General features: G+C 35.5%; 1 protein-coding gene across 32 annotated transcripts in view; it reads left to right on the top strand.

Moving 5' to 3' along the window:
* Positions 1-26,438, top strand: part of DLG1 (discs large MAGUK scaffold protein 1) — a 273,518-nt gene that overhangs the window by 196,131 nt on the left and 50,949 nt on the right. For all 32 annotated transcript variants that reach the window (XM_019839943.3, XM_019839942.2, XM_011285885.4 and 29 more), the window contains 2 exons: positions 9,637-9,739; positions 26,115-26,229. In XM_019839943.3, the coding sequence (XP_019695502.2) occupies positions 9,637-9,739; positions 26,115-26,229 (218 nt within the window). The remainder of the gene's footprint in view (positions 1-9,636; positions 9,740-26,114; positions 26,230-26,438) is intronic.

The raw sequence follows: 26,438 nt of genomic DNA, 5'->3' as shown, positions 1-26,438 counted from the left end.
GTGGGAGTTGTAACATATCCCATATCCCACCCAGTTGAATGGCTAAAGATGGAAAAAAAAAAAAAAAAAGGACAAATATGAGGATGTGGAGGACTGATAGCTCTCATTACTGGTGGGCATATTATACAACCACTACAAGATCACCCAGATTTTACCCAAGAAATCATGTCTACAGAAGCACTTAAACAGAAATGTTCATAACGGCCTTATTGATAATCATTCAGATCTGGAAATGACTCAAGTGTCCATCAATAACAAAATAGCTAAATAAATTGGAGTGCATTTAAACAAAGTAACAAACTGACACCCACAACAACATACATAACACTAAAAAACATCACATTGAGTAAAATAAAACATACCACAAAAACACAGACAGTATGAATCCAGTTAAATGATAATCATGAGCAGACAATAATTTCTACTGATAGAAGTCAGAAAGTAGTTGTGATTGTACTGATTTTAAAGTGGCACAATGGAAGTTTCTGAGTTGAATGATGGAAAGGGAGGGTATATATCTTGTTTGGAATTGTTTCATGGGTGTATACAGTTGTTGAAAATTCTTCCAACTGAAGTGTTCTAATTTGTATATTTTATTGCTTTTACTTTTATACTGGAACTTAAATTTTTTAAAATAAGTTATAGTATGATAAGGACAAATTGGTGGTAAAGAATGAATTTGTTAAAAATAAATATTGGACAAATTAGCTAGTTGTTTAGGGGAGTAAAATTAGCTTAGAGCCTCACTTCACACCTTGTGTCAAAATAAATTTTCAGTTGGCTTAGAGTTAGGTGTAAAAAATTCAAAGCAAAAATAGATGTTTTTGAATTGTCCATATGGAACAATTTTATATGGGTCACTGACACACTGCTAGAGTATGTTAGACTGACCAACATAACCTGGTTGACCCAGAACTTTTCCAGTTCTAGCACTTAAAGCCCCATGTCTGGAAATCCCTTTAGTCTCAATTTTAAAACTGAAAATCCCAGACAGTCTAGGCAGGCCACTTGGTTACCCTAATGTCAATGTAAGTTACATACAGCCTTTTGAGGCTGTATGCATCAGTAGCCTTAAAATTTTAATGCTTACTAAGCTTCTCTAGGCAAATATCCTGAGAGCAATAAGAAAAACCTCAGGAGCAAGAGAAAAAAAACTAAAAACCCTGTTAGGAACAAACTAAATACCTCATTAGACAAAGTTTAGCTGTTTTCAATTTTCACCTTGAATCACGATCACCTTAAAGCCTTGTTAAAAAGCATTCTTAGGGGCATGTGCTCTCTCTCACTCTGTCTCTCAAAAATAAACATTTAAAAAAACATATTAAAAAACAAAAACAAAGCACTCTTAGACCCCATCCCCAAAGCTTCCAACTCAGTATGACTTGGGTAGCTTCTTTTTTTTTTTTTAACAGATTTTTAAAATCTTTTTTATCTTTTTTTTTAATGTTTATTATTTATTTATTTTTTGAGAGAGTGAGAGCTGGAGAGGGTTAGAGAGAGAGGGAAACACAGAATCTGAAACAGGTTCCAGGCTCTGAGCTATCAGCACAGAGCCCGATACAGGCTTCAAACTCACAAACTGAGATCATGACTTGAGCCGAAGTCAGATGCCCAACCGACTGAGCCACCCAGGTGCCCCTGACTTGGGTAGATTCTAAAATTTTGTATTCCTAACAAGTTTCCACGAGATACTGATGTTGCTGCTCCTGGGACCAAACTTTGTGAATTACTGTTCTAAAGACCATCCCTCTTACTGATGTTGTTTTGTTTTTTTGTTTTTATTTTATACTTCAAAGAGAGAAAGAGAGACAGCATGAGCAGGGGAGGGGCAGAGAGACAAAGGCAGAATTCTGAAGCTGGCTCCAGGCTCCGAGCTGTCAGTACAGAGCCTAACGTGGGGCTCAAACCCACAAGTAGTGTGAGATCATGACCTGTGCCGAGGTCAGATGCTCAACCTACTGAGCCACCCAGGCATCTCTTGATGGTCCTTTTCTTTTTTTTTTTTTTTTTTGTTTTTGCTTTTGTTTTGCTTAATTTATTTTCGAGAGAGACAGACAGTGCAAGCATGGGTGGGGCAGAGAGAGGGAGAGACAGAATCTGAAGCAGACTCCAGGCTCTGAACTGTCAGCACAGATCCCAACGCAGGGCTCAAACTCACAAACCATGAGATCATGACCTGAGCTAAAGTTGGACACTTAACCAACTGAGCCACCCAGGCACCCCTTGATGTTCTTAATGATAACCCACATCATTGAGAAAAATATAAATAAATTAGTTGGGAAGGCATGGAAATAAATCATAGGTTTTATAAAATATTCTTTTTGATATATTTAATTTTGTTGAAGAAAGAAGCTTTGAAATCAAGATCCATTACATATAGGAACACCTGGGTGGCTCAATCGGTTAAGCACCCAACTTCGACTCAAGTTATGATCTCTTGGTTCATGGGTTCGAGCCCCGTGTCAAGGCTCTGTGCTGACAGCTGGAGCCTGGAGCCTGCTTCAGATTCTGTGTCTCCCTCTCTGCCCTCCCTTGCTCATGCTCCATCTCTCTCTCTGTCTCTCTCTCTCTCTCTCAAAAATAAATAAACATTAAAAAATATTTTAAAAATTCATTACATATATAGAACACTATATGGTATAAATGAGGTATTACTGTTATTTCCAATGATGACAAGTATGGTGGAGAATATAATTTATATTTGCTGAAAATCTAGACTCCTAGAATCTTAGAATCACAAGCGACCCAAAAGACTTCAACAAAAATTCCCTCTTCTATAAAGGCAGTGAGAAAAGTGGACACAATTGTCAGAATAAAGTTGTTCAGAACTCTAGAAATTAACCAAAGGCTTGCAGCAATTCAGGAAGTGTTTATTCAAAATAAAAGAAACAGAGGACTGAACCTTCATAAGAGTGAGCTTAGGGGGTTTTAACTTACCTAAGTCCCATCCCCTGTTCTCCAGCATCACAGTAACCTTGAAAAATAGTCCACATTTACAGTGAAAACCAGTGCGTCACAGCCACTAGAGAGCAGATTGGAGGTAGAACTTTCAGAGCCTCTTTCCCAGAGAATTGTCATAATTTGACCTGTTTGGTGGTTCTTTAAAACCCCTTTGGAAGGCTCTCTGTATTAACCTGATTCAAAAGCCTTTTTCTCTGGGCTAATTGTCAAAACAATTATAGGCACATTATGGCTGCCTGAGACATTGGATAATAGTTGAGGCAATCAGTAAGTTAATCAAAAGCTTAAAAGGAAAAAGTGGGGAATGAGCTCTCCATTAGGGCCTTTGAAAAACTATGACATATTCCTTGGAACCTAGGAAGACACATGTAGGTCCTGGACTGTGTACATACTCAGGAAAGGTCCTAAACTCACACCTCTTGCCGACTGTGATGCTCTAGGCAGACAGGAAGTGATAGTTAAGTCAGAGTTATCAGTTGCCTAGCTGCGTGTTGAAAACATCACACAGCATACACACAGAGCCCTTCAGCAAAGAGGCCAGGCATTTAACGAAATCTCTTTCCAGTCATTAACTGACCACTAAGCTAACAAGGCAGAGACTTCATTGGCACACACATCACAAAATACAAACTTCATAGAATTCAGAAGTCACCAAAAATGACTATAATCAGCAACAATAACAAGCCCTGGGCAGAAAGACATATCTGATTTCCACAGTTGCACATTGTATTATTTTAAATGTCTAGTTTTCCACAAAAAACCATGAGACATGCAGAAAAACAAGAAAATAAGGCCTGTACACAGGAAAAAAGCAGTCAATAGAAACTGCCCCTAAGGAAGCCCAACATTGGACTTACTAAACCAAGACTTCAAATCAGATATTTTAAATATGTTCAAAGAACTAAAGAATGAAAGGGAAAAATAAACGAACAATATTCTCAACAAGAAGAGAATTCAATAAAGAGATTTCTATTAGAAAAAAGAATCGGGTCGCCTGGGTGGCTCAATTGGTTAAGCCTCTGACTTTGGCTCAAGTCATGATCTCACAGTTGTGTGAGTTGGAGCACCGCATCAGGCTCTATGCTGACAAACTCAAAGCCTGGAGTCTGCTTTGGATTCTGTGTCTCTGTCTCTCTGCCCCTCCCCCACTCATGCTCTCTCTCTCTCTCTCTCTCTCTCTCTCTCAAAAATAAACATCAAAAAAACTTTAATAAATAGATAAAAGAAAAAAGAACCAAATAGAAATTTTGCAGGTAAAAAATACAGTAACTAAAATGCAAAAATACTCTAGACAAACTCAACAGATATGAGCTAGCAGAAGAAAAAAATAGCAAACTTGAAGATATGTCTAGTGATAGTATCCACACTGAAGAACAGAAAGAAAAAAGAATGAAGAAAAATTAACAGAGCCTCTGTGGGATATCATCAAATGTACAACATATACATAATGTATATTTATATGTAGTCACAGAATGACAAGAAAGATAGGAAGGGGCAGAAAGAATATTGAGTAAATAATGACTGAAAACTTTAAAATGTGGTGAGAAACATTGTACACATCCGAGAAGCTTAATGAACTACAAGTAGAATAAACTTGAAGAGATCCAAACCATGCACATATCATAATCAAACTATCAAAAGACAAAGATTGAACCTTGAAAGTAGAGAAAAATGATTCATTACATACAGGAGATCTTCAGTAAGATTAGCATCTAATATGTTATCAAACACAGTGTAAGCCAGAAAGCAATAGATGACCTATTCAAAGTTCTGAAAGAAAAATGGTATTAACCAAGGATTCTATATCCAGGAGCAAAATTGTCCTTCAGAAGCAAAGAACAAATCAAGACATTTCCAAGTAAGCAAAAGCTGAGGAAGTTCATCTCTAGTAGATCTGTTCTATAAGAAATACTAAAGGGAATCCTTCAGACTAAAATGAAAGGACACTGGAGAGTAACCTAAATCCATATGAAGAAATAAAGAGTGTTATTAAATGGAACTACATAGGCAAATACAAAACAGAAACATATAAGTGTATTTTTTTATTTGTAACTCTTTTTTTTTTTTTACTATCTGATTTAAAAGACAGCTGAATAAAGCAGTAACTTTAATCTGTGTTGATGGGCGCACACTTTATAAAGATGTAATTTATCACAAGGCAGGTAGAGACCACAGAGCTGTATAGGAGCAGAGCTTTTATATGCCATTGAAATTAAGTTGGTATTTAATCTAAAGTAGATCATTAAGTTAATTATAATCCAGAGAAACCACTAGGCTAATAACTGAAAATATATATAATAAACAAGGGAATTAAAATGGTACAATAGAAAGTATCTGTTTAACAAAAGAAGGTAGAAATGGAGGAATAGAGGAACAAAAAATATATCAGGCATGAAGAATACAGCAAAATAGATGACAAATCTTTTTCAACTACATTAAATGTAAATGAATTAAACACTCCAGTTAAAAGATATTGACAGGGTAGATTAAACAACAGGATCCAACTATATGCTGTCTGTAACAGACACACTTTAGATTCAAAGACCGTGGTTTATTTTTAACAAAGATTAAAACTAAAAAGTTGGAAAAGATACACTATGCAAGCAGTAACCAAGAAACACTGAAGAGTGGCTATACTAATCTCAGACAAAGAAAAGATAAAAATTGTTAGTGAAGACAAAGTATATTTTATAATGTATGTAAGTGTTGATAAATTTCTAGAAAGACATAAACTATTGAAACTGACTCAAAAAGAAATAGAAAATCTGGATAGACCTGTAGCAATTAAGAAGACTGAATTGATAATCAAAATGTTTCACAAAGGTAAAAGCCCAGGACCAGATGGTTTTCACTGGTATGGTCTACCAAACATTTAAAGAAGAATTAACACCAGTCATTCACAAACTTCCCAAAAAAGGAATAGGCATGAAGAGCACTTCCCAACTCATTCTATGAAGCCATGCATTGTTCTTTTATCAAACCAACAAAGACATCATAGGAAGAAAAAACAAGAAACCAATATTCCTTATGTATATAGATGAAAAAATCCTTAACAGAATTGCAAACTGGATCCAGCAGGATAAAAAAAGATTATACACCAGCATAAAAAGGGAACTTTACACCATAATCAAGTGTAATTTATGTGATTAAGGAATGAATAGTTGGTTCAACATAAGAAAACCAATCAAACTAAGACACTATATTAATAAAGGACATAAATGATACAGTCATCTCAATAGTCACAGAAAACACTTCTCAAAAACCAACACCTTTACATCATAAAAACACTAAACAAATTAGGAATAGAACGTTCTCAACCTGCTAAAGGGTCTCTATGAAGAACCAATAGCTTACATCATACTAAATGCTAAAAAATGAAAGCTTTCCCTCTAAGATCACAAGACAAGCGTGTCCGCTTCTGCTGCTCATTTTCAGTGCTGTACTGGAGTTTCTAGGCAGGGCGGTTACAAGGAAAAAAAATAATAAAGAGGCTTCCAGATTTAAAGGAAAACTATCTCTATTTGCAGATGCCATGATCTCTTACATATAGACAGAAAATCCAGCCACAACAAAAAAGCTGCTAGAACTAATAAACAAGTTCAGCAATTTTGCAGGAGAGCAAATCACCATACAAGAGACAGCTATGTTTCTGTATACCAGCATTAAACAACCTGAAAGTGGAACTAAGAAAACAATTTCACACATGACAATATTTAAAAGAGTAAAATACTGAGGAATAAAATTAACAATGTAGATAAAATATAGAATGTAGAATAATACAATAGAGTATTATTCAGCCATAATAAGTAATGGAGCACTGATACATGCTACAAGGATGAACCATGAGAACATGCTAAGTGAAAGAAGCTGACACAATGGCTACATATCATAGTATCAGTATCCCATTTATTTAAAATGTAGAAAACAGACATATCCATGGAGTCAGAAAGTAGGTTAGTAGTTGCCAGGAGCTGAGGGAAGAGGAGAATGGCTTATAATGGGTAGTGGGTTTCTTTTTGAGGTAATGAAAATGTTTGGAATTAGATCATGGTGATAATTGCACATCCTTTTGAATGTTCTGAGAACCACTCAATTGTACACGTTGAAAGTGTGAATTTTATGTAAATTATATGTATAAATAAGTGACTTAAGGCTATTTACATAAATATGTCTCTCAGTGCAAGGATTTCTTTTAAAATATCCTTGATACTGTATTTTCTGTTAAAATGTTCAGTAGATTTTGGAAAGTTTTTAATTTGTAGTCTTGTTAACAAATTATTCTCTTTTGAATCTGTAAAAGTTGTCTTCAGATCTCTTCTGTAACAGAAAGATTTGCTGCTCAGGAATAATTCATTAAGAATTACCTTTTCTACAACTATCTATGAAAATTTCTCTTCCTTTAAATTTCTTCCCTAGTTTATTCTTTAGGGAATTAGGAATTAGTTATACTTTATGCTCAGACTAAGTCTATTTAGGGGTGCCTGATTGGCTCAGTCAGTTAAGTGCCAGACTCCTGATTTCGGCTCATGTCGTGATCTCACTGTTCATGAGATCAAGCCCCACGTCAGGCTCTGGGCTGACAGTGTGGAGACTGCTTGGTCCCTCTCTCTCTGCCACTCCCCTGTTCGTGCTCTCTCTCAAAAAAACATTTTTTTAAAAACAGAACTACTTATATATTGTAGACTTTTTAATAGTCTTTAGCTAGAGATAATCTCTAATAAAACCACATTATGTTACATTTTTTTTAGATTCAGATTTTTTTGGATCTTGATTTTCATTCAAGAACTACTAGGTATTTTCCCAAAGAATACAAAAATATTAATTCAAAGGAATATATGCATCCCAGTGTTTATAGCAGCATTATCTACAGTAGCCAAATATGGAAACAGTCCAAATGTCCATCAACTGATGAATGGATAAAGAAGATGTAGTGTGTGTATACACACACACACACACACACACACACACACGAGAATATTACTCAGCCATAAAAAAAGAATGAAATCTTGCCATTGCAACAACACAGCTCTATATGGAGCTGGAAAGTATTATGCTAAATGAAATAAGTCTGAGAAAGAAAAATATCATTTGTCTCATTTGTGGAATTTAGAAACAAAACAAATGACCTAAGGGAAAGAGAGAGGCAAACCATGAAACAGTAACTATGGAGAACTCTCTGGTTACCAAGAGGGGAGGTGGCTGGGGGGAATGGGTTAAATAGGTGATGGGGATTAAGGAGTGCCCTTGTAATGAGCACCAGGTGTTGTATGTAAGTGTTGAATCACTAAATTGTACAACTAAAACTAATATTACACTGTATGCTAAGTGGAATTTAAATTACAACTTAAAAAAAAAAGTGGGTAGCTCAGTTGGTTGTCTGTCCAGCTCTTGATTTCAGCTTGGGTCATGATCCCAGGGTCGTGGGATCGAACCCTGTGTCAGGCTCGGTACTGAGCATGGAACCTGATTAAGATTCTCCCTCTGCCCCTCTCCCCCACTCAAATGCTCACTCACTCCCTCTCTCTCTCTCAAAATAAAAAATAAAAATATATGTGTTTGTTTTAACTTAGCTGCATAATGACATCCTTTATACATAATATCAAATATCAGGTCTTTACATGGTTAAAGTGTTTTTTTATATAAATTTTATAATCCTAAGAATTTCTGGGCTTATAGTCATTTTTTCCAAAATTGGTATGTGAGCTTTAACAGGTTTGAGATTTGATGTCAACAAAACAGGCTTTCATATAAAAATTGCATGACAGTTCTTCTTCCTTTCCAGAAATATTTGATCAAGGTTTCAAGCATTACTATAGTCTATTTATTGCTGGTTCTTGGCGGGGTGGGGAGACAACTTAAGTATTTAAAGCTATTGTCATTTAAATATAATGCTTCCCTGAATGTCCATTTAATTTTTGCTAATAGTGGGAAAGGTATAGGCTCTTAAGATAGTGTGCTTGCAGCATATACTAGGTATCAGCAGCCTTTCAGAAATAAGAATTAAGTTGCTTATTCTGGAGTGGAATTGATCACCTCAGTAATTATTTTGGCCAGGGAAGGGCCCTGCGTACAAAACATTGTTCAAACAAATGCCTTGTTCATTTGATAACGTTTTCTCTCTTTAAATGTCAGCCCTTGAAATCTGAGCAGTTTTAACACTTTTAAACAATTGCCTTTCTGTTACTCCAAAAGAACAGAGGCTTAGTTTGGGGAAGGAAGGAAGAAAATTGGAACTGAAATGAGTAATAGGAGTAAAAATATGGCAGGAGTTGAAAAGATGCTATATACAAAATGAACGTCCCTCTCATTGCTTGAGTTACTAGTGAAATGAACTATACAAAATAATGACACTTGTTGATATTTCAGGTTATCAAATTAAGGTATGTTTCCCAAAGGATTGGTGAACAAACTTCCCAGAAAACTTGGGGAAAATTTTGGTTTTGCTCACTTGACGTTAAGCAGAGTATTTTTAGTGAGTAAAATTGTTTTCATTGATAGTAACATTCTGTTGAAATATATGATGTATTTTAGTAACTCGGAACAAGAAAATACTTTAATGATAAAGTAATTGCAAATTATTTTTTTTTAACTGTGCCTACTCAAAGAATAGGCTATTGTGGTTTCTAATCAGTATGCATAATTTCTTTCAAATTTAAAATTCAATTTGATTTACAGGTAAACAGTGTTGACCTCAGAACTGCCAGCCATGAGCAGGCAGCAGCCGCTTTGAAAAATGCTGGCCAAGCTGTCACGATTGTTGCACAATATCGGCCTGAAGGTAGTAAAATTCTTGCTGTCTGTGTTTATTGTTTATTTCAGTTTTTAGAATTCTTCCTCTTACTGTTTAACTTTCCAAGCTTAACTTTTTTATGTTTTGGTCTCTTTTATTAATCTAGTGTTTGTTTAGTCTGAACCAAATTTACTATCCAGGTCAAAGTGTTTTCAATAGGATGTAGTAGTTTTCTCTTCCAATTCCTTTGAGTATTTCATCATTATTTGGATTAATTGCCATGTGTTTATTATTTTTTTTAATCTGTCCTCAAACCAAATACATACCTTTACTAACTCAGGGATCCCAAAGGATCGTAAAAACTATATGCAATGATAGTAGCATTGCCAAAGAAAATTGGTCATCCCAATTTTTTCTGACTTTTGAAATTATATTTGTTAATATCAAGATTTAAGATACATTTTTAATAGCTTTTATTGGTGTTTAAAATAAATGGAAAAAATACAAGTTTGAAATGTAATGTGTTTCTAGATAGTGAAGTATCATGGACGTGACCTGACTGAGTTCCTAGGGGAAGAAGGTGGTAATGGAAAATTTGAGGTCATGCCATATTTAAACGTGTAAGACTCTAGTGTACATCAGCATAACCACTTCTCCAGTAAAACCTCAGTGGAATTTAAAAAGCTTAAGTACCCTGAAGGATATATAGCATACTGGTTAATGTTCATAAACAACAAGGTAAAGAAGGAAACAATGATGGAATTTATTTTTGTAACAAAACCTAATTTATTTATTTATTTATTTATTTTTACTTGGTCAAAGTAGCATGTAGAGCTTTCCTTGCTATTTCATAGTACGTCCAGTTGTAAATCTTGGCATTTTAGGTCCAGTAAATGAACAGAGGTAAATTCATTTACATAATGGATAAACTCCAAATAAATTCACATTAACCAAACAGACTAATATATGAAGTCAGAATGCCAGTGTTTTAATGTTTATTTATTTATTGAGAGAGAGAGAATGCTTGCAAATGGGAGAAGGATCAAAAGAGAAGGAGAGAGGGAATCCTAAGCAGCCTCCACACTGTCAGTGCAGAGCCCAATTCAGGGCCTGATTTCACAAACTGTGAGATCATGACCTGAGCTGATATCAAGAGTCTGATGCTCAACTAACTTAGCCACTCAGGTGCCCCGAATGCCAATTTATTAATTCAGTGAGAAACAAAACCACCAGTGGGATAACGCATGCTTTTATCTTCTGACCAGCACATTCTTGCCCTGTAGGTATACTATATATACCTATATAGGCCAAGTTATCAGTATTTACTAAGATACTGGTTTCTTAGTATTATAGAAAGTCTCTCACTTATATGTTCCTAAGGAATATAGACTATTTAGGTATGATTAAAGATAAGTCAATATCTGACCTCCCAAGAAAACGCACAAAAGCCAACAAGGAAAATAAAACATACACACACTTACACCCACACAACTCCACCTCACATTAAGCAAAACTAAGATGACTGATACAAGACCTAGACAACATAACATAGTCAAAGCCTTGCTTACTCAGCTTCAGATCTGCACAGAAGAGGAGAAGAGTAAAAACATGAAACGTTGACAATTCTCAGTGGTGGCAGAACTTAGAATATGACCGAAAGTTGGTGAGGGCTTCTTTTTGTGGTATAAAAATATCATCTTTTATTTTTGACAAGCCTCATGGGAATTCAGGGAACATGCTAAAAAATGGAAGTCATCCTTGATGTGGTTTAGTTTAGGGAAGTAGTATTTGGATAAAGGAATCTGTCTTGATAGCCTCAGATAATGTGACAGTCTTTTGGTTTTAAAGGCCATGAAGGTAACCTGTGCTTCCATCCCCCCTGCACTCCCAAGCTTTCTGGTTCAGCCAAATAGCTTGTCCAGCAAATTCCAATTCATTCTGTAATAAGTAGGAAAAAAGTATTGCCTGGCATTCATACAAAGATATTGATAAGAAGAGGTGGAAACAAACAGCAAACTTAGCAACAGATAAAAGTTTCTCTCTCTCTCTCTCTCTCTCTCTCTCTCTCTCTCTCTCTCTCTTACACACACACACACACACACACACACACACACACACACACACACAACATTGGCATAAATCAGCTGAAAACTTGATATTAATGTTTTTAACAATCCATGCATCCATTTCTTTGAAAGACCACTAAATACAGGTGTAAGAACTGTAAGGGAAAATGGCTTCACAACCCAAAGAGATTGATTTTGAGATAGCAGAACCCAGGAAAGAAGAAGAAAGCAAACAGTTTTTAAATTGAACCCAAAGACACAGACAGTGCAGAAAATTCAACAGAAGACATAGAAAATATAATAGGAAAAATAAATAAAATGAAACAGAATTTTAAGAGATTAGAGAGAAAATATTAGCAATGGAAGACAGGCAAGTATATATACCTAACATATACAAATTAGACTTTCTTTAAAAAAATTTTTAGGGGCACCTGGGTGGCTCAGTCGGTTGGGTGTCCGACTTCAGCTCAGGTCATGATCTCGCAGCTTGTGAGTTCGGGCCCCGTGTCAGGGTCTGTGCTGACAGCTCAGAGCCTGGGAGCTGCTTTGGATTCTGTGTCTCCCTCTCTCTTTGCCCCTACCCTGCTCACACTCTGTCTTTCTCTCTCTCTCAAAAACAAATAATAAAACATTAAATTTTTTTTTAATTTAAAAAAAAGTTTTTTAAAGAAGAGAATAAATGTTTGAAATTATACATTCAAGAAAACTTTACTGAATTAAAAAGAAGTGAATATTTCTATTAAAAGGATACAACAATATAGAAAATTGAATGCTTAAAAATTCAGACATATTCTAGTTAATGTTTATCAAGAATCTTCTGAGACCCAGGTAAAAATATTGAGTTATATTTAATGAGGAGTTAAAAATTGATAGAAGGAAGAACTGCTGTAATACTTGGTAAGCATAGACCAGAACAAGGATAGTTAACTCTACCATTTTTGTATTTAGCTGCTTTTAACTAAGTGTAATGTACATCTCTGTGCACTAGATATACTTGCCACTGATGGCAAGGTGGGAAAGGTGGGCTGCCATTTTCCTAGAATAGTTATTGAATGGGTCTCAAATTTCCCTTTGAGATTATCTTTTCTGGGCTTATACTGTGTTTCTCTTCTTTCTTGTTCTTTTTTGTGATTTCTGTACTTCTATATGAACCTTTCTGATTAATACTTTTTCTTTAGTTGTATTCAAATTTTAAACTGTTCTCTTGATGGAACCATTTTTTTATCAAGGAGAATTTGCATTCTACTTTGATTGTTCAAATAGCTATTATTTAGTAGCTATCTTCTCTGTTTCCAGATTACTCTTATATATGTATTTTTTTCCAAATGTTCCTGAGCACCAAACATATTATAGATCCTATTTGATATCACAAGCTGTATTTCTCCATAGTGTTTGCATCTGAGCATGTCTGAAACAATTATTTTACTGTTGAAGTAAATGACACCTCCATTGATTCTTAAGCCAGAAGCCTGAGTCATTCTCTAACTTCTACCAGACTCTAACCATACCAGCCTTCTTTCAGACCCTTTGTTGCATCATATACTATCCTAATTCTCTGATCATTCTGTTCTTGCTTATTCTTTTTCTTTACTCTTGGTGTGGCTAGCTCTTTCTCATGATTGCATATCTCCTAGCACTGTGATAGTTTTTTTCTTTATAACACTGAACACAGTATATATGTTTATTTAGGTGCCTGTGTGTTTATTATTTATTTAAACCTTTCTCTAGAGCCTTATGAAATATGTAGCTATATTCCTACACACAGATGATGAAATAGGCTCAGATAACAAAGCTACTAATAGCTAGAATTCAGTCCCAGATCCTATTACCTTCAAAATCTAGATACTTTTCACTGGGAATATTTTAATGAGTGCCCAGTCTGGCAATGTTGATGTCTTTTACCATGGCTATGTTACCGTTGCCTAATAAAAACAAGGTAAGTACCAAAAAACACAGAAGACAGACTTTGCCTCAGGAATTCAAAAGGAAGTACGTTACCTGGCATGAGAAAAGATACCATTGAGTAGGATTGGGGCTTAACTGGCAACCTAAAGAATGGATAGGATTTAGATGGGCAGAGAGAAGAAATGACATGGTAGGTTAAAAAAAAGAAGGAAAGAAAGAAAGAAGAGGGCAAAAAAAAAAAAAAAAAAAAAAACCCCAAAAACCGGAAGACCAAAAATAGGAGAGTTAAAATTTAAAATCATGTTTTGGGTATTTTGAAAACACCTGACCTCCTTGCTGTATTGCTACTTACTTTGTTTATAAGGCAATATGTTTTGCTTTAATTATTTTTTTAACAAATGTATTTTTGTTATACAGCACTTTAAAAAAAAAAAAAACATATTCCACATCATCAGTGTGTAACTGCTTTGAGGGCCAAGGACATAAGTTGAAAGCTCAGATTTTGTTTCTCAATGAACTGGCCATTTTAAGAAGTATAGAAGGAATCACCTGACACTGATAATCAGTCATCTTTCTGCAGTTAGTATCTTCCTTTATTAATGATGAATCTTTTGGGATTCTCTGCTTCATTGATAATCTGACGTACATATATACATACAAACAGACAAAGAGCAAAGAGGTAAGCTTTTGGTAGGAGTAAGTTTTTATCTTTCAGGATCTATAGCTCTAATCAAACTTGGGCACTGGATGCTAGTTTTTGACTTTGTATTCAGAAATTACAAAATTTTAATAGTTCCTCATCCATATAGTTCAAGAACTTCCTATAGGTTGGGTAATAGAATATAATAGAAAAAATTGTGTGCTGGTTATGGTACTAACCATGTTACATTAACTTCTTTTATTCCCATAAAACCCCATAAAGTAGGCACTGTTATCTCCATTTGACATTACAGGTGAGTAAAGAAAGGCACAAAAAAATTTAAGTAGTTTGCCAATTATACAGCTATTAAGTGGTTAAGATTTCTTCTAGCTCCCTTTTTAGAAGAGGAAAAACTTGCTAACCTTTTCAGTGGCTGGGGCCTGTAACTTAAACTAGTAAAAGATAGACTCACAAGAGAAAAGGGTTTATATTATATGCATATGAAGAGCCAACAAAAGAAGTAGGACTCATTAATAACTTATATACCTAACTTCCTATGGGAAAAAAGGTGGAGAGAAAAACTTTCTATGGAAAAAATAAATAGGGTTCTTCAGGAAAGGCCAATGGGCTTTTAGGAAAAAGTTTGTGATAATGTTTGCTATATACATATGAATAGTCTTTCCATCTCAAAGCCATAATACTCCCCAGGAGAGGGGATTTATGATAGCCTTATTTCCTGAAAGTTGCTGCTTTTGGTCAGATAAGGGAAGCTCTGAGAAGGTTCCCCCCCCCCCCCCCCCCCGCCCCGCATTTGTTGAATGTTGAATCTGCAGTGTCTTCAGTTTAACATAATCTGAGGTTCCAAGTGGGTCTCCACATCCTGAAAAGCCCTGATCTCAATAATTTTATCTCATTGTTCCTCAAGCACACTTTATCAACTTTCAGACCTTAAATTTATATTTTTGGTTCAAAAAATACTGATTATATTGCAAACTGCTGTACTATAAAGGAATGGAGATAAAAGAAAAAGAATTAAACCTAGATTAAACTTACTTTCTCTTTTCCATTGTTTGTCTTAAATTTGTGATTTTTTTCTTTACACAAGAAAATAAATTCCTTGAAGTTTGTATTCTTATTCCGAAGTTGTTTTTTTTTTTTAATGTTTATTACTTATTTTTGAGAGAGGGAGAGACAGAGTGCAAGTAGGGAGGAGCAGAGAGAGAGGGAGACACAGAATCCAAAGCAGGCTCCAGGCTCTGAGCTTTCAGCACAGAGCCTGATGTGGGGCTCGAACTCACAGACCGGGAGATCACAACCTGAGCCACCAGACGCTCAACCGACTGAGCCACCCAGGCACCCCTCTTATTCCTAAATTTTAAGTGACTAAACTGAAATCTAGAAAAGTTGAAACATTTGGTCAGAGCCACCGAACTTGTCTGAGTTCCAGAGCTTTAATTTAAATCCCAGTTGCAGAGGTGGAGTTTAACCCCAGTCTCCTCATTTTATTTCTTTTATTTCTTGTAACAACCAAGGAGAAGAGAGGTAGAGACTAAATGGAGAGATTGTATTGGACTAGTGGCATTTCTTTGCAGACAAGCATTTGTCATCTCTCCTAGTGACTTTCTGTAGTAGGTTACTAATTAAGATTTGTTTTAGTCTCTTTCCTTCCTACATCTTTCTCCCCTTTCTTACTACTTAACCAACCTGCCTTCTTACTCAGAACATTTTCCTTTTTCTTCTCTAAACCAGTCATATCTGTTCTCTAAGATTTATTGCTCTCAGATGTTCTACATTTAATTAACATATTTCATTAGAGTATAAATGAATTTTATTCTTCATAGTTAGGATTATAGGTTTCAGAGAGATTGGGGGAGGTACAGTTTATCCCCAGTCTCTTCCCCTCCTTCCTTCCATCTTTTCAATTCTAGTGAGGCCAAAACAAGGATTAGAAGTTGAAAAGGGGAATAAAATGCAGAAAATCAGCTATTAAACATGTTCTCTCCTCTTACAAGAACACACATATTATTTGACTTATGGCCAGCTGTTCAGAGGCTCCCTAAATATATTTCATGACAAGTTTGGAATTTCTGAAATGCTGAATGGAGAAAACTTTCTGTATAACATTTCAGCTCTCTCCCAGTGGTGCCTTTCCTGGAATGAGTTGTGATGTGATTTCTAGGAGAGGGATGTAAATGACTTAACTGAAAAAGAAATTAGGGGCACCTGGGTGGCGCAGTCGGTTAAGCGTCCGACTTCAGCCAGGTCACGATCTCGCGGTCCGTGAGTTCGAGCCCCGCGTCAGGCTCTGGGCTGATGGCTCAGAGCCTGGAGCCTGTTTCCGATTCTGTGTCTCCCTCTCTCTCTGCCCCTCCCCCGTTCATGCTCTGTCTCTGTCCCAAAAATAAATAAAAAACGTTGAAAAAAAAATTAAAAAAAAAAGAAAAAGAAATTAAACTCTCCCCTCAAAATAAAGTCTAAGAAAATATATATAGGATGGGTATATAGTGAAAATTGATAGATCTAAAAATATGAGTTGATTGGAACAGACAGGAAAAAGAGGAATCTTAGCTAGGTAAATGAAATGGGAGGTTTGAAGGAAAAGTAAACAAAGTATTGAAGTATGTTCTGAACTGACAGATGGTTAGGAGGAATTGTTTGTTAATAGTAAGTAAAGACCATAGATATGAAAATCTGAATAAACATAGTAAATGAGGCACAAATTTAAGAAATTAACAATAATTGACTTAGTTCTCCAGTATCTTAAATGTTGACTATCTGAGACTTTAACTGCTTTATAGTAACTTAGTTACCTCTTGGGAAAGAGTATTCTTATTTACTATAAAAAATAATGTGTTCTTTTTACCCAATTTTTTTAAATTTCTAAATGTATAACATTTTAAATCACTAGGACTTCCATTGATTTGGCTGGCAAAATCACTGACAACTAATAATGCTACATGAAATATAATGAATATTTTATTAAAGGCATCATAGAGCTGTTAAGGCAGTAAAGAATTATCAAAAAGTGAATGAAAACTAGGAACTCAGCTGAAGAAGCACAGACATTACTTTTGTGTAAGAGCTGTGATGTAATGACCTACAAGAGCCAATTGTTGAATTTTCAGGAATTTTGCAAAGTAGTTGTTAAGCACAGCCATTATTAAACATAAAATTATGGGACTCCTGGCTGGCTCAGTCAGTGGAACATGGGACTCTTGATCTCAGGGTTGTAAGTTTGAGCCCCATGTTAGGTGTAGAGATTTTAAAAAATAAAATGTTTAAAATAAATAAATGAATAAATGTACAGGTAAGATATATTTAAAAGATTAAAATATTAAAAACAAGAGTAATAAATATCAAAAACTCAAAACTTCCTAATAATTTTCTAGGACAACCGCTAAAATAATCTATTGATAGAGTAGTGGGACAAATAGAAAATTAAAAATAAAATAGCAGATTTAAAGTGAAATTTCCCAGAACAATCCCCCCTAACCAGAAAAAAATTATGATAGCAAAACCAAAATTTAACAAAACTAGATGAAAAGGTATCCCATGAACCCCAAAATACAAGCAAGTATAAACAAGTTCTCAAGAACTATGAGACCCTGTAATACCAACATCTGTACAAGGGGAAGCCGCACAAGAAGCCCAAGAGCTAATGAATACTAACTAGAAAATACAGTGGCCAATATAAGAACAGCACCTGCAACTGTAAGGGTTTTTGCACAATCTGCATGTTAAACGCAGGGGATCTGCAGTAAGGTATGAAGGAGATGGAACAGTCTGTGCCCTCTGACATAACTAACCAGTGTTAGCTCCATTTCAGTTCAAAGCCACAGAGCAAAGGAAAACTACTGAGAATAAAATCCAAATTGAGTAGGATAGGATAATAGGGCCAAAGGAAATAGAAGGTCCAGACAAGTAGGGGGAAAGTAAACCACCAGGAGATCTCACAGTGTAGGAGATCATGTCTTTGAACGCTTGACAGAAACAACAAAAGAGGGAGCTCCAGAGCTGTGAAGATAGAAAAGCTATCCTGACCCAATAGTCTTATCTGAAGTTCAGGGAAACTAATTTCACATAAAAGTGAACAGGGGCACCTGGGTGGCTCAGTCAGTTAAGCATCCATCTTTGGTTCAGGTCATGATCTCACAGTCTGTGAATTCAAGCCCTGTGTCAGGCTCTGTGCTGACAGCTTGGAGCCTGGAGCCTGCTTCAGATTCTGTGTCTCCCTCTCTGTCTGCCCCTCTCCTGCTCATTTTCACTCTCTATCTCTCTCAAAAAATAAGCATTAAAAAAATTTTTAATGAACAACAGAAAAGGATCACTGTGGAATCCAATAGAAATCTATTTGGAAAATGAAAATAAGGATAAGAATAACATCTCCACAATGAAAGTATGCCAGAAAAACATGCCTATGAAATAAATGAAAAGTGTACCTTCATATTTCAAAACAAGTTAAAGAAAAAATATGGAATGTAAGAAATAACATAAATGAATTGATAGAACTTAGAAAATTATTATAAATAAAGAAAAAAATTTTTTCAAAAGTTGTTTAACAAAGGAGCACGGTATTTCCTTAAAGCAAGTATGTAAAAAAGAGGACTTTTTCAAAAACCAAAAATAAGAGCTCTTTACCTTCCATATCCTGATCAACTTAGTCCTAAGGTGGTTATCTGTATTGCAGGGCTAGGGAGGTTGGAGACAGTTATGGTGACCCATTAGGACTTAATTATGAAGAGAGGGCTTCCACATAAGGGAGTGTCCTGGTGTGAGGAATCAGAGTCTGAGCAGAATTAGGAGGGTAACACATGGTACTGGTGAGTCAAGGAAGTAGGTGGTAGTAGAGACAGAGGACTCCTTACATACAGAGAGATTGACCAAATGGATACATACATGCTAAGGTTAATGTTACCTATAATTTTCATTTTTAGAGTAGAAAGTAATAAATATGGAAAGGGAGAAAACTAAAATGTAAACCCTATAATATTAGGTTAGAATTGGAGAAATTGGTCTAAACATAAGGTTTTTAATTTATATAAACATAGTTATAAATGTGTATCTGTTTTACATATGGATATTAAATTTATATACAATTCTCTAGCTGTATCCACTGAGAGAGCCTGGGCCCAATAGCAGTGAGCACACCTAACACTTAGATCTTGGCCTCTAAATACTCTTCCCCACCAAAATTACCAAGGCTGTTTGGATTAATGGCTGTTTCCAGGTGTGGGGAAGGGAAAGTACTAGATTTTTCTGTAATATTCTGTGCTAGATGAAGGAAACGTGTCAAAAGGACAGAAAATCCAGTTTGAAAGGGTTCCCACTGGCTAAATTGAGAACAATTTGAGTATCAAATTGATGATGATAATACCAGCTTATACTGCCCTGAATAAATTAGGAAATCACGAGTCAGGCTCTGCACTGAAAGCATGAAACCTACTTGGGAATCTCTCTCTGCCCCTCCCCCCACCGGGCACTCTGTCATGCACCCTCTTTCTCTCACAATAAATATTAAAAAAAAAAAAGAACATAACATCTTTTCCGTGATATTCCTGCCAGATTTACATAACTGGAACCTAATCATGTGGAAACATCAGACAAACCTAAATTGAGAGATGTTCTATAAAATAATTGACCTGTAATGTTCAATAGTATCAAGCCTACAAAGTCGAGGGAAGAAAACTGAGAGACTGTTGTGACTGAAAGATACCAAAAAGATATGACAGCTCATGATTTCAGTCTAGATCTTTGATCCCTTTGCTATAAAGGGCATTACTGGGGAAACTCAAGTAGGGTGTGAGCATTCGATGGTAGTAATGTATTAATTTTACTTTGATTTTGATGGTTTTGTTGTTGTATAAGAAAATATATTTAGGGGTACCTGGGTGGCTCAGTCAGTTAAGTGTCTGACTCTTGATTTCGACTCAGGTCATGATCCCAGGGTCATGGGATTGAGCCCCACGTAGGACACACAATGCCCCACGTTGAGCATGGAGCCTGCTTAAGATTCTGCTCTCTCTCTGCCCCTCTCCTCCCTCACACTTTCTCTAGAATAAATATATATATATGTGTGTGTGTATGTGTATTTATATATTTGTAGTTTATTTACTTATTTATTTATAGGAAATATTCAACAGTGGTGCGACATCAAGGTAGCAAGTTACTCTCAAATGGTTCAGGAAAAACAGTTGGGGATTGCTTCAATCTTTGGAAAATATGTTAATAAAAAAAGAAAAAGAATAAAAAAGGATTTGAGAATGACAGATAAAGTAGACAAAGAATATTCAGCATACATGTGGGAGTCTCATGGGAAAAAAAACAATGCATATAGAACATATTAAAAATACATAAACAAAACTTTTCTAAAATTAAAAAACTCAAAATATATATCAAAAAGACATTCTGTTTACCTAAGATTATAACTAGCACTGAGAAATATTCTCACAAAATTATTGGACTTAAAATTATTAAGATTAAAAGAAAAATACACACAGACACACCCTCCCCACCCCCAGCAAGCCCCTCAGCCTCTCTGATCTCCCTTGCCTGGCTCCATTCCCCTGTGACCCCTCCCACCCCCCACTCCCAGGACTGGTCTGGCCTGTTCCATCTATTCAGAAAGACATTGAAACTGAAAACAAATTGAGAACAAACCAAAAAGTTGTATGGCAGTTTTAACTATCACTCATTTTTTTTTAATGTTTGTTTATTTTTGAGAGAGCATGACGGGGACAGAGGATCCAAAGCCACCTCTGCACTGATAAAAGTAAGCCCGTTATGGGGATTGAACTCGTGAGTTGTGAGATCATGACCTGAGCTGAAGTTGGATGCTTAACCAACTGAGTCACCCAGGTGCCCCTCTGTCACTCATTTTTAACTTCATAAGTAAATGATAACAAAAACCTCAAAAAATAAAAGAAAAAGGGGCACCTGGGTCGCTCAGTCAGTTAAATGCCTGACTCTTGATTTTGGCTCAGGTCATGATCCCATGGTTTGTGGATTTGAACCCTGCTTTGGACTCCCTGCTGACAGAGAAACCTGCATGGGATTCTCTCCCTCTCCACCCCTTCCCTGCTCCTGCACACACACTCCCTCTTTCTCTCTCAAAATAAATTAACTTAGGGGTGCCTGGGTGGCTCAGTCAGTTAAGCATCCGACTTCAGCTCAGGTCATGATCTCAAGGTTCATGAATTCAAGCCCCACATCGGGCTCTGTGCTGACAGCTCAGAGCCTGGAGCCTGCTTCGGATTCTGTGTCTCCTTCTGTCTCTGTTCCTCCCCTACTTGTACTCTCTTCCTCTCTCTCTCAAAAATAAACAAAGATTAAAAAAAATTTTTTTGATTAAAAAAAATTAGAAAAGAAAGAGAAAAATTCACTTGAATTCCAGGCCAAAGGAAAAACATTGCTCTTTAAATGAAAGAAAATGAGGTAGTCATTAGAACTTCATTAGCAATGGTTTAAAGGAGACAGTGGAGTCAACATTTTCAAAGAATCAAGGAAAGAAACTGAATCAAATAGACTTTCACATATAAAGGCTGCAGTCAAATGTATCAACAACAGATTGGTATTCTGATGATACTGTTCATATAAACACTCTGAGAAGAGAGAACAAAGTTCAGACACTGAAAATGATGGGAGAGATACTGACATAAAGACTGATGCTAGCAATTAATTGCAATTAGTTAAGATAGTTGTAAGGGGAGAGTGTATAATATGAAAAGACTGTATGCTCTGACAATTTGGATAAAGTATAATTATTAGAAAATGGGGAGTTTGAAGATGCTATGAAAATACAATAAGCTTTGTGATTGCTTTAAAGTTTTTAACTGGACATAAAAGGATAATATTTCAGTTTGGCTCTGAAGTGATTGCTCATGGTGGAGGGGGCAAAAGCCAAATAAAAGGTTATCATTAGAACAAAAGAATAAACTGTACTAATTTTATATTTATATATTTATTTTTGAAAGTATATAAAACTTATTCTTTGTTTTAGGAATTTCATATGTATTTTTAAATTTAGGAAGGCTTGTCCTTGGTGTGTGGGTGTGTATGACCAAATAAAATAGACTGCACAGAGGAAGTGTGTTCCCGTTACTGTTGCTTCATAACTACTCCAAAGCCTAGTGGATTGAAACAATAACCATTTTATGGATTCTGTAGATTAGGAATTCAGGCAGGATTTTGTCTGGATGGTCTTTGTAGCATAGACTAAGGTCACTTAATGGGATTCAGCTGGTCGGTGAAGGTCCACAATAGCTTTACTCCCCTTGTCTTGTGCCTTGGTGATACTGGCTGGAAGTTAGGGCTCAGAACACCATCACGTGACCTCTGCAGCATGGTTCTTTGAGGGTTGTCAGACTTCTTACATGGTATCTGACTTCCCCCAGACAAGCATCCCTAAAGAAACAGGGAAAAGTTTTGTGGCCTCTTCTAATTTAACTTTGAAAGTCACATAGAATCATTTCTACCATATTTGCTTGCTTGTGAGTTATAAGACCAGCCCAAATTCAAGGAGAGAGTGATTAGAGTCTGCCCAATTAATGGGGGAATGGCAAGGTCACAGTACAAGAACATGTGGGATACAGGCATGTATCTTTGGAAAATATACCCTGACACAACTATTCGCACAGAAGCCTTGCCTACATATAAATAAGGTATAGTATGAATAGAACGGAGATCAAACAACTTCAGTCATATCAAACGTTACCTTAGTTCAAAGAAAACAATTTTCAGATTTGCTGATAAGGCAGAATGTAACTCTTTCCAGTATTTTGTTGTAACAAAAAGATGAAGGTTAAAAGCAAAAGAACTGTATAGCTATTAAAAAAGAATGAGGGACATCTGTCCATGCTACTATACAGTGTTGTTGCTGTATCTTTTTAAAAGATAAATAAAATAAATTGGGCGCCTGGGTGATCAGTCATTAAGTGTCTGACTTCGGCTCAGGTGAGCTCGAGCCCTGCTTTTCTCTCTCTCTCTCTCTCTCTCTCTCTCTCTCTCTCTCTCTCTCTCAAAAATAAATAAAATTAATTTATAAAAGTGGGCAGTACATATATGTGTGTGAGTATATATACATAATGTGTACATAATTATGTATTATATATATTAAAATACTCTAGAATAAGTATATGTAAATGTATTTACATATATGTGTGTATCTGCTTCTATTTATTAAAAATGGAGGAATAAGCCTTTCTGTAAATGTTTATATATAAATGTTTATTATATTTATATTGGTGATTTATATATAATGACCATATATATAAATGTTTAATATAATTTAGGGCAGGAGAGAGGACTAGAACCTAGACTTCTTTTTTAATATCCTTGTTTTACAGATATGACCTTGAAACTATTTTACCTACCTATTTAAAAAAATGAAACTCTTAAAAGCCACCCCTAAATGTCAAAATTGACAATAAAAAAGAACAAATGAACTTAAGTGTATAAGAAATGAGCCAACTGGATAGTTGGCAACATTAACACCTAAGGAGGAACTACTTACTCCAAGTAATTTTAAAACAGCAATTAAACTATTCAATTATATATATATATATATATATATATATATATATATATATATATATATATTCATCCCTACTAGACCATGTTTTAAGGTTAAAAGGAAGTAGGGAAAGTAGTTAACTGTTTTCAAAAACGATGTCGTGGTCTTAGTTGTTGGTGTTGTTATTTCAAGGCTGTTGTAAATGTAATACTGGAAAAAATTAAAAAGTCCCCGTGTAATACTCTAATTCTGTTACTCCCAGTGTCGCGAGAAATAGGATTCGTCTTATGCAAGAAAGCACATAGAGATAGAAGGCAGAAGACATTAATTACAAACTTAATGGTTTTAATTTTTAATTAGAAGAACCAGTATAGGGCTGCCTGATGGGCTCAAAGGAGCATGTGATTCTTGATCTTGACATCATGAGTTTGAGCCTCACGTTGAATGTATAAATTACTTAAATAAATAAAACTTTTAACAATAAGAGGAACCAGTATTTGTACCTCCATCCATCAGTCTATCTCTATTTTCACTGTGCCTTTGCAAATAAAAGTTTGCCATGAGTTGTTTTTGTTTTTCTTTCTTTTTTTTTTTTTTTTTCCTTTAGAGTGAGAAAGGGAGAGGGAGAATCTTAAGCAGGCTCCATGCCCAGCATGGATCCCACACAGGACTCAGTCCCACAGGGCTCTGGGGTCATGACCTGAGCCAAAATTAAGAGTTGGACACTTAACCAACTGAGTCACCCAGGCGCCTCAATGCCATGAACTGTTAATTGTTGAATTGTACTGGACACATTATTACTGTCTACTAACATTTGTATTTTAAATTTTCTGTTATATATTTTTTTAATTTTTTTAACGTTTATTTATTTTTGAGACAGAGAGAGACAGAGCATGAACGGGGGAGGGTCAGAGAGAGGGAGACACAGAATCTGAAACAGGCTCCAGGCTCTGAGCTGTCAGCACAGAGCCCGACGTGGGGCTCGAACCCACGGACTGGGAGATCATGACCTGAGCCAAAGCCGGCTGCTTAACCGACTGAGCCACCCAGGCGCTCCTCTGTCGTATTTTTACAGGATAGTAAAAGGGGTGCCTGGGTGGCTAAGTCGGTTGAGCATCCAACCTCGGCTCAGGTCATGGTCTCACGGTTCGTGAGTTCAAGCCCCACATTGGGCTCTGTGCTGTCAGTGCGGAGCCCACTTCATATCCTCTGTCCTCCTAGCTCTCTGCCCCTCCCCTACTTGTGCTCTCTCTTTCTCTCGCTCTCAAAAATAAATATTTAAAAAAAGAACACTTTATTACTTACTAGTTTGAACTATTAAATATTTTTGAGTTTTTTGATGAACTGTTGCTTCAATTAATCTTAGTATCCATAAAACAAACATGGTGTCTATGGTAAAAAGAATAACTCCACAATAATCATGTTTGCTCTTCCTCTGTCTTCTTAAACTATACAAACTCCCAAGCAAGATATTTGCTCTTGCTTTAAGACCGTTTGTATTTGTAAGAAAATCTGAGGAGATCTACCCTAATTTCTATAAAATAGTTTGTTACAGAGAAAGTATAAAGGTGTGTAAATGTGTAATGCAGTGTATTTGAAAAGTGCTTATGGTTTTATTAATAGATTTAGTAGTTTTTACTATATGATATAGTTTAAAATAATTCATCGTCAAAATCACACTTGCTTTATATAAAAATGATCTTAAAATGTTTATTCAAATTGTTTTGTATCTTATTTTGGTATTTTGAGAATTTACAAATCATAAAATGAGTTGAAGTAAATTTAATGTACAGTTTTTAAGGCATATTTTTCCTGTATTGTTGACTTTTGCCATATTATTGACTGTACACAAGTTCTGTGTTTAAGCACATAAAAGTAACTGATTTCCTCAAGGGGAAAAATCAGTAAACAAAGTGTCTAGTATAAATCATTATAGGATTCTTTTTTTAAGTACAAAAATCAGAATAAATTATGAATTTTAATCTTTAAAATTTACAGTTAGTAATGTGAGGTTGATACCACTATTTGATGCATGAAAGTTGTCTTTTAATTGATTAAATGTAATATGAACTTTAAAATAGCATATGAGAAAATTCTAATTCAGCCGGTTCTAATTTATGGTACATTTGGAAAATTGTTGGTTTTTTGAAATTTGCATTTTGTCCAAAAATCTTACACAGATTACTCTTTCAAGGTTCTAACCTCATATAATTATTATAAGCCAGCTAATGTATTTAATACTTTATATTCAAGTAACTTATTTTTTTAGAGTGTAAAGTATAAATTTATTTTTTTCCCCATCAGAATACAGTCGTTTTGAAGCCAAAATACATGACTTACGGGAGCAGATGATGAATAGTAGCATTAGTTCAGGATCAGGTTCTCTTCGAACTAGCCAGAAGCGATCCCTCTATGTCAGGTAAATTTTTTTACTTCTAATTATGGCAGTCCTTATTTATGCATGCATGCAGAGTCCTTCACATTTTTTACTATGACTTAGTTTTACTGTAGAAGAATATACTGCAAAGAATATATTGCCACCTGTCTGGCTCAGTTGGTGGAGCATATGACTCCTGATCTCAGGATTATGAGTTCAGTCCCCATGTTGGGTATAGAAATTACTTAAAA

This window comes from Felis catus, chromosome C2 (genome assembly GCF_018350175.1).
Source record: "Felis catus isolate Fca126 chromosome C2, F.catus_Fca126_mat1.0, whole genome shotgun sequence".
In the NCBI taxonomy this organism is placed as follows: domain Eukaryota; kingdom Metazoa; phylum Chordata; class Mammalia; order Carnivora; family Felidae; genus Felis; species Felis catus.
This window is presented reverse-complemented; position numbering and strand designations above follow the sequence as displayed.